The 10,333-nt window shown below is 30.5% G+C and overlaps 1 protein-coding gene across 1 annotated transcript in view; it reads right to left on the bottom strand.

Moving 5' to 3' along the window:
- Positions 1-2,578, bottom strand: part of Larp7 (La related protein 7) — an 11,383-nt gene extending 8,805 nt beyond the window's left edge. Inside the window, exons 1-3 of the mRNA XM_014421267.3 lie at positions 2,378-2,578; positions 629-807; positions 320-484 (exon numbers count right to left, since the gene is read on the bottom strand). Coding sequence (XP_014276753.1) covers positions 320-484; positions 629-807; positions 2,378-2,534 — 501 coding nt within the window. The 5' untranslated portion in view covers positions 2,535-2,578. The remainder of the gene's footprint in view (positions 1-319; positions 485-628; positions 808-2,377) is intronic.
- Positions 2,579-10,333: the final 7,755 nt, after the last annotated feature.

Here is a 10,333-nt window from a genome sequence, read left to right on the forward strand (position 1 = left end):
CAATATTTTAATAAAAAAATTTTTTTAATATATATATCAATCAAATCAAAAATATGGTAAGCATCATGCAGCATTCACGGTCGATTCGAGTGATCTGATTTTGGACTGGCATGATGGAGTAAAGGCCGACAGAACTATAGCCGCTCCATAATTTGCGTAACCCCATGAGTTTAATGAAAATTATTATTCAACAATACTTTTAATGTTGGAACAAACATAACATGCACATATTTTTCAAAACATATTCTCCAATGAAAGTGAAATTCAATTAGTTCATAGTACTGGAATATTAGTATTTAAATAAATACAACTAAGATACCTCAACAGCTTTTTTAGCTGATTCAACATCAGCAAATTCAATGAAAGCAAAACCTTTGCGTTTATTAGAATTTTTGAACTTGGGTATCGAAACATAATCTATTTTTCCATATCTTGAGAAGATGTTACTCAGCCATTCATGATCAGCATCAGACGGAATTTGTTCCTAGAAAAAACAAAGATTGAATGGAAAATATTTATTTTATGGAAATATTTTAATGATTAGTAAATAAAAAAAAGATTAACTAATTATTTTTTTATTACATTAACCTTGGTATTTTATAAAACAAACCGCAACTAAAGTTCTTACAATATATATTATGTATTCATCCTCGTTTTCTTTGAATTTAATAGGCTGTGTTCTTTTAACTTTCATGTCTTCTGTAACAGCAATTATTTCAGAATTTTTCAAAGCTTTAGCCAAATCATTCACATCTTGCGTCAAAGCTCTAATTTTATTAAAGCGCAAAAACTCGGTGAGAGGAACAGCTGAAACATAAATCTTTGTCACAGTTTGTATACATAGAATAAATATTTAAAATACACTATGAAGAAATTAATGACCAAATTAAGACAACAGTTCAGAAGAACAAATTTTTCTTGGGAAACGTGTAGTATTTACACATTACGGATACAGTACAACAGAAATTTTGAACTGTTTTGCCTTTACCTACCATCCGCCACCATCCGTACTATCCGCCATACAGAAATCTATCAGAAATTGTTGTTATTGATTTTAGAAAAACAATAGTCACCTCATTTTTTCAGTAGTCTTCAAACAGTATTGGTCAAAATGTTAGCAAAAATAAAAAAATATAACAATCTTTGAACATAAGGAAAAAGAAAAATTGATGAATTTCTAAAATCTTAGTCACCATTTTTTTTTAATAGAGGCATGTTGTTTATATAGTTTAGTATTTTTATGTTCTAAAAAACTAGAATTAGGGTAGAAAACTATTTAAGCATCAGAGGAAAGATGAAATTCTATTGAGTCCATCATGAAATAATAAGTGACCTTTTATAATTAAATTGAAAGCCAAGCCAGGCTGTTCTAATACTTTTTTGTTAATGTTAGTTAGTTCCAACATTATCAGTAATAATAAGTAAACACTGTCACTAAACTGGTGGGCTAGTGCACATTGCGGAGCAGCTAGAGTTCTGTCAATCTTAACCACATCACAAAAACAATCAAAAAATGTGTTCCTTACTGATGCAGCATCAGTACAAATCCTCAAGTAAAAGTGCCATCCAGCAACTCACACTATCAGAACAAGTCCTTTTACGCCTTCGAACCTGTCACAACCGTCCCAGAGCCCATCTTTTCTTAAAGTTCCATACTGGTTTTAGTCCTCTCAGTGAGTGCAAAAGTGACAAAATGCCGAACACATTCTATAAACGTGTAAGATTTTTTTTAAGCGAAGGAGACTTATGTAGCCCTCTCTAACAAAGATTAAGAGAAAGCTCTACGAAAGCCTAAAAGGACCTCAGGAGAATCACGGAATTCCTCATTTTAATCTCTGACTTGGCCATCTAAAGGAAGAACATAGAAGAACTAGGTCTTAATATAAATATGGATAAAACAAAATATGTGGTTAGCAGCAGAAATGGCAATAATTTCTGTAATACAGATATAGAAGAAAAAAAGTTGTTTACACCTCTTTTGGATTACTGGAGCATTCGGAGTACTGAAGTTCAAAGGCAATTTGGTTGTCAGTGATATTTACATTACAGTGAGTTATAATGGTTAACTTAACTACCCCTAAGTTATATCTACACACTGTTTTCCATTGCATTTAATACTATTTTTTTTTAAGGAATAATTTAATGTTACACCTTAAATGATTAGTTACTAATAAATAATGTTTAAATTTTACTCACTTACATTTGTTATCAACAACAGAAAAAAGTTATGAACATAAAACCACTAATTCAGCATTGAATGCTGACATGGAGAAGAGACTGTTAATAAATTCTTCAATATAACTGACAAATTAACGTGTTTGATTTTAAACATGAAACAAATTGAATAAACATCACTTAAAAGTCATGAGTAACATACCATTTTCTTCTTGAAGTTTCTTACTTAACCATCTATCTTTTGCCAGATTTGAGGCGCTAAAATAAAACTCCATTTGTGAAAGAATGTTTTTATACAATTGTTTTTTCCTGCCTCGTTTCTTTGGAACATTTTCACTTTCAGGATTTTCAACTTCCATAATTCTCGAGTAGAAATTGCGCTTGCGGATGGGAGGTTACAAATATAAACATGAAGCTACGTGAATCGATTTAATTACTACTTTTGTATGGTATTAACATTACTTTTTATGCTTTAGTAAACAGAAATTGGAGTGTATTTAAAATTGAGCATTTTAAAATTTATAAAATCAAAGGAAACAATATAAACATGGCTTTTATAAAATTTGTAAGTAAATGAAAATTTAATCGAACTATCAATCGATTGTGAGAATGATTATGAACTTGAGTTTTGAAATTGTCCAATGTCACAGAGATTTATATCAATCAACAGAACATTTTAAGACGATTAAAATATTATTCTGGTTTGTTGGAGTGTGATTGGTAAGTACAAGATTTTAAGATTTTTTCCTCAGCATTTTAACTCTAGAGTGCCAATAGGTTGTTTCAAATCGTGTCTATAAACTTTAGCGTTTTATTTTTTGTTTAGCATAGTACAATTGTATATTTATAAAGACTATATATTTTTCGGTATTACATAAAGAAGCATCTGATGAAAGTTTCAGAACGAGAATTTAATGATAATTGAATTGAATTTATAGGTTATCTAGTATCATGTATATAGATTCTTATAATGTACCACCTAATTTACCGATATTTACGTTTCTTTTCATTTGTCCTGTCTTTGTTTTGTTTATTTTTATTATAAAAATGGAGAAAATCGAAGGTAATAACTGATACAAGTCCAGCGTCCATCATGTGTGCTTCTCAGAGACCTACAATCGTGTCGGCTTCGACGTTGGTTCATTGTTTAACATTTCTATTTTGGGTTGACGGATTTAAATAGAATCCTGAGAGAGTTGTGCTATACTAGATTCTGAATTACATATTTAAAAATCGCGAATCTGAGCTAGATAAGATGAAAGGGACGTGATGACCATGCGGGTTAGGGCGTAGGTCTCAAAGCGCCCGGTTCGGAACGTTGTGGGTTGGATTTACACCTGAGGCAGTTAATATTTATTTTTCAGTGGTCCCGAAAAATTAATCTTGACACTCCCACCTTGGTTAGTACACGGTGGAAACTCAGGTAGCTGTTGGGCAAAAAGGACCAGAAGGCCCACTTGCCGAACTAGTTCCCCCCATATACCAATAGATAACATGAAGTACGATCTTGAAACTCCTCTATAGGGATATTCATGATGTGTTAAATCTAAAATGTTTTACCATGTTAAATGTTTTAAGTATAGGATTATGAGCAGCCCTATTTAAAGTAATGTTAAATGGTAAATGCATAAGAGCTCCTAGCGGATTTTCTGAGTAACTTGTTTTGTAACCTTTACTTCCAAATCTTCTTGTTATTGGTTACTTCTAAGTTTTGATTACAGTAATTTATTACAACATGCCTAAATTGAATGAAAAGTGAAAGTTTGACTACTGAGTATCCTGTTGATCTTCTAACTTGTAAGGAAGAGAATCAAGATGAGCTAATTTACACCTGTCATTATATTATTATTATTTTCATCCATTACTCTATTAGTTATTAAAACATCTAAAACAATACAACAAATAAAACTGTGACAAGCTGAGCTGAGCTATTGGTTGACGTCATTCTGAATTTAACAGACCTAGTTACAGACTCTCAACCATGTTAAATTGTATCGTTTTAACATATTAGAAAAAGGAAATATTTATCCATTAAACATAAGTTTTCCATTTAACGTGTTAAAACTAAAGATCATGAATATCTCTAATAAATAGTTTTCTTTTACTACTTTGATACCTTTATTGATTTTAAAATCATAAAGTACTATTTTAATACCTTTATACCTTATATTTATAAGGGATGTTTATCCCTTATATTTATTATACCCTAATGCTGTACCCATGTGTTTATAAACAGTTTATACTAACCTCCGTAAACTACAGTATTACGATTTGAACCACGAGTAGTACAATTAAATTCTAACTGTTGTGTAATTTATAAAATGGGATTTGGTCCACCGTTTGGTGGGGAAAACTCCCATTCTAGTTAATAAGTCAGTTGTGAGAAATGTCAGTTTTTATGATTTCAGAAATTCTAAGTGGAATTTGGTTGTTTACGACTACAGATTATAATGAGCCGTTATTAATTCTCTATTTTTGATAATACTTACTATCGTTCAAATTGATTGCACAATGTTTAGTATGCCATTATCGAAAGACTTGTATTTCTAGTGTTTTTTTTTTTTTTTTTTTTATGAATTAAAACTTGAACACTCGTCAGCCCAAGTTGCATGAAACAATATTATGGCGTTCGGGAACGGACCATTCACAAGTGGTTTGAAAATTGTTTAGTTGCTGACACAGATTTGGATAATCAACCCTAAGGAAGCTCTTCATGAGGAATGAATGATGATTCACCAAACTGTTTAAAGACTTGCAATATAACCGAATACAAGTGTTTCGACAGTTTTTCGATTGTTCCTTTTTGAGTTGAGGTTGGGACCTAGATTTGCATAAATGAAAGTCGATCTGGATCTAAGTATCGAGAATTGTTATTGGAAAATTTAAAATATTAGTTATTTTTGGAAACGCACTCATGGAATATAAAAAATTGGTCCAAGAAAACCTATGGTGAATTAGATTGCTTTTCAAAATTACCTTGAGAATGCAATTAAGTTTCGCTTTTGATTTCAGTATATGATAAATTAAATGAGTATAGACGGTTTCGCGTGATGCTTAATTGTTGATAATAATTATCACGAATCTCGCCATGTAGCGTTTCAGTGATTTTCACAACTGTTCACTCTATCAGTTATATTTAAAAAAAATGATGTATTTGTATGAGTTATATTTCGGTTATTATTTTTAATAACAAACGTTAGTAATAATGACCAAGAAACACAGATTTTAACCTCCATTTAAATCTTGAGGTTTTCGTTTCATGATGTAGTGAACCTCTATGGACACCTAAGAGGAAGATAATTTTGTCCTTTATACAGAAGGGTCCGTTTATAATGGAAATAGAGGTCTATACTTTTGTCAAATTTTGGCAAATTTGCGCATGGGCAAGCGTGTAGATGAGTTATTAGGGTTGGCCGGTTGTTGGCTTAAATTTCTGGCTGACCATTGGTTTTTTTGAGCGCTTGTACCGCTTCCACACGTTTGCGATCAGTTAGTATTATTTTAGAACTGCTAACAGATAATTTTTTGTGAACTCTGTGTTTTTATTAATTAAAGAACTTCCCCTACCTTAAGATTCAATAATTAACTCCATTTTAAGATTGTATATTTTAAATTTCTAACGATTTGGTGTAAATACCTTCTTTTTTTTTTTAAATATTGCCGATTAACTTTAACGGGTCAAAATATAAGTTTATATGTTTGGGTAATTAAATTAACAAGTATTTGATAAAATATCTTGAATGAAAGTTGGATTTATAGAATATGTGGTACTATTTCTGTGTATTTTTATCTTCTACCACCTAATTCACTCCTATTTGTGTTTCCTTTATTTCATATATCTTTATTTTTTTCCTTTTAATTAATGCAAATAGAATAAATCGAATGTTATAGCCCGAAAACAATTATAAGAACAATAGAATCATGTGGATATTGGCGTTTATTGCTTCCTTTGTTTACCAAGCGTTTATGACAAGTCTTGGATTTGCAGCGAGTCGTATATCTTGTAAGTATAGATTCTGCATCAAATAAACACAAAAATATTACTTTTATATCGATTACTCTATAGGCCGAAAAAAATCATTAGTATGATTTCTATATAATTAAAAAAAATTAACACATTATAGCGACATTTTGTTCAAATCATTTTTTAATTGAATGGTGTTTAACTTACTATATATACGCATTAAGAAAATAAATAAATAAATAAAAGAACACTCGACCTATGTACTCCCATTCCAAAGTCACAAATTAACATAAACACCAATCCCAAACTATTCCAGTCAGATTAAACCAAAATACACTATTCACCGAAATATAAAGTATAAAAATTATCTAAAAACTTAAACTATTCACTTTAAAAAATTCACATTTTAAAAAATTACACTATTCACCGAAATATAAAGTATAAGAATTATCTAAAAATTTATACAGACGCATCTAAAGATAAAAAAAAAGTTGCAGTCGGGATGTATAATGTCCAATATAACCAGGATACATCGATAAACCTCCCCAGCAAGTTTAGCATATTTACGGTGTCGTTGAAGCTTTGAAAATAGCAAACAGAAAATATTAGAATACTAAAGTTGTAATTCTAACAGATTCCGCTTCTGTATGCAATTCACTCGAAAACATATTTCATCTTACCTAATAAAGAACATAATAGAAGAAGTTCATAGTTCATCAAATAACAAATGAGTTTGTACGACAATGAGCGAGCTGACAAAATAGCAAAACGATGTTCGGGAAGAGTGGAAAATGCGAAACTGCCTTTACAGGAAATTTTTAGATGGTTAAGAAAGACTTCAGTAGTGAGTGACAGGAAAGGTATGCCTGGGAATCAAGTTCGAAAGGTAAAGATCATTTCACTATCCAACCTAACGTCTCTCCAGGCCCATGGTTCTCTAACACTTGTGTTAAGCTAAACAGAAAAGATATAGTCTTACTTACAAGATTAAGAATTAACCATGGTCGTACAAATAGCGGTTTGACATTAATTAAAGTAAAAAAAATGACAAATGTTCGACATGCAACTCCATCGAGAACCCATTACACATTATGCTAATTGCAGAATTCCAAGTAGATTTTTAAAATTAAATAAATAAATAATTACAATTTTCATCCTGATCTCCACTCTATATAACAACTTAGGGGCAGTTTAGGACTCCAACGGGAGTTTTGGGCCGACGTATGAAAAGAAAAAAAGTAATTATGTTTAAATTTATTAAAAAAACAGTAAATAAGAAATACGCGTGTTTCCACGGTTATATTTGATGGCATAATGTGCAATCAATTAGAATGCTAATAAATATTATAAAAAAATAGAAGAATAATAACGGCTAATTGTAATCTGTAATCGTAAGCGTTGTAAACAATAGAAGTCCACTAATGCCACATTACTTGAATTTCTAAAATATTTTTTTTTAATCATCTTTATTGGAATTTATAACTGTAGTTAATTATACATTTAGTAAATGTGATGTATGTTATTATGGAGTGATACAGGCGTGTTAAGAAATTACCCATTGTTAGCACTCTAATGAAGTTTTACATTAGCAGGTATCGTGGCCATCTTCTTTTCAGGCGCCTCGGAGGATTGCCAGGAATGGGAGAGGAAGCAAGGTTAGAAACTAGAGGGTTTGGATGGTTAGGGATTTTATAATGGAAGGGATGATATCTGGTTCAGGCTAGATCGGTTACATAGGGAACATTAAGGTCTTTATATATGATTTTATTTGTGACAAAGTAAGGAGCATTGAGGATTGGATACGATGGTAAGGATTGGATACGAGAGGAATTCGAAGGTTTAGTGGAGCCCCAAAGTTCAACTCCGTATGTCCAGATTGGCCTTGTGAAATAATAAAGCAGACATTTCACATGAAATGAATGAATAATACCCGAAAATGGGGAAACACTCCGAAACGATGTAAAACTAAGTAGAGTTTTAATTAGTATCCTAAAGGAATAATTTTCACCTCACAGTCTAAATATAATTTTTTTTTTTCGAAATTGAAACCGTTATAGACATATACATGTATGTTAATCTTTTTAAGTTATTATAGAAGTAAAAAACCATTGTTTGATTATTCAAAACGTTATGGTACTTGTTGATTCTGTTTGAACAATGGTGCTTATCTGGTATTTTGTGATACGGCTGCACGAAACTACTTCGATATCGAACATCATAAAACAAACTTTCATGGTCCCTTTTAGAATAGTTCTGTCGCTAAGGCGATTCATAGCTCATACGTTGTTCAGGTAATTTTAGAATAGTACATTGAAAAAATTGTCACAATTTATTAAGTATTTATACCAGAAAGAATTTATGCCCAAATACATCGGGTGGCGAGAACAGCATATTAATCAATCAATGATTGAATACTTTACCAAATATTCACAATGAGTTTGATTTATGAAAAACATTATTTTAGAAACCATAACAGACGTTTGCCAGCACTTAAATGTAAGCTTTTCAAATTTATTATAAAATAGTTTATAACGTTTATCTTTCTAGGAGAAGTAGTTTTTATGATATTTGACAAAATAAATTCACATAATGTTAACTTCTAGTTGTTCAGATAAAATGTTTGATATTTGAAAAATGGATCTCAGGACCCATAAGTGTATTATATGCCTGCAGTACGATGTGGATCTGATGGTGTATTTTAATGAAAACTATGTATAATTAATAGTAAAAATTGATGAGTCTGCCAAGTATAGGTAGGGGGAATATAAAATGGCGGCTGTTTCAAAGCCATAAAAAAAACTAATTTTTTATTCAGAGTTCTATATCTTAAAGAGTAGGAAAAACACAAGAAAACCTAAGAGGACGTCATTTAAAGAAGAGTAATTTTCCTAAATTATGAGCCCCAATAGAGTTATTTACGTTAAATAGTTTTCCAGATATAGCTTTTTAAAAAGCAACATTTCATGAAAATGTTGTATGGCACGTACTAAAAGATCAGTAGTTAGTGAATTTATTTTGAAAAATTTAAACCTCAAAAACCATTTGACCTACAGATGTCTATTAGCACTCAAATTAAAGCTAGTTTAATGAGCTATAAAGTAGCTTATGATGTTTATCTTCGTAAAAGTTGCATGAAATTAGCTATAATAAATTGATTTATAGTTGTTCGATGAAATTTTCATTTGCCAAATTTATATTCATATGTGAATATCATAAAAACGATAAGTGTCATAAACTACTTTATAGTAAGTTAAATTTCCTTTATTTTGAGTGTTGGCAGACATACGTGCGTCTTATGGATCTAGAGATATAATTTTTCAAACTAGTTTGATTAGGTTCATCTTGTTTATTCTTTTTGTTTGTATATATTTTCAGAGTTGTTTTTTTTTTAATAATTTTTTTTTAAGTTAATTTTATTTTTTTAAATTTTAGTATGTATGAGATCATTCATCACTATTACCTATTGCCCACAACTGTGTGGCAGATGGTAATATCTATCAATAAAATTTTTCAAATATCCAATATTTTATACGAACAACTATAAATTAACATTTTGTGAGTTTATTTTGTGAAATATCATGAAAACTACTACTCCTACTAAGATAAACATAATTAACTATTTTGTAGTACATTTAACTTGCTTTAATTTAAGCGCTGGCAGATATCAGTACGTCCAATGGTTTCTGAAATAAAGTTTTTCATAAATCAAATTTATTGTCCGAACAACTATAAATCAATTTATTTTAGCAAATATCATGAAAACTACTATTCCTACGAAGGTAACAGTAAAAAAATTACCTGAAATATAGCAACATGTAATAGATCAAAATGGGTCACATATAATTGATTAACAATATTTACAAGAATCTGTAGTTTTTATTTAAATCTCCTGTAAAAAACACAACAAACTCATTTACAACCCGATGCATCTCTTATAAAACATTGACTGTGGAAGAAACATGAACTCGTCACCTTTATATTTGTATAGACTAAAGATATTCTCACAGGTAAATATGAACAGACACGCATGGAAGTGATCCGTGTATTGTGGGATGTTGGGCCATTTTTCAAATATCTTTGTAAGTTACTGGATTTTCCCGAATATTGATGAGGATTCATTGTTAATTATACGTCATTGTTAGTTATTTCTATAGGGGGAGTTTGACTAACTGTTTCTATTAACAGACGGTTCAG

The sequence above is a fragment of the Halyomorpha halys genome, unplaced genomic scaffold (genome assembly GCF_000696795.3).
Source record: "Halyomorpha halys isolate HHAL.00 unplaced genomic scaffold, Hhal_1.1 Scaffold309.1, whole genome shotgun sequence".
In the NCBI taxonomy this organism is placed as follows: domain Eukaryota; kingdom Metazoa; phylum Arthropoda; class Insecta; order Hemiptera; family Pentatomidae; genus Halyomorpha; species Halyomorpha halys.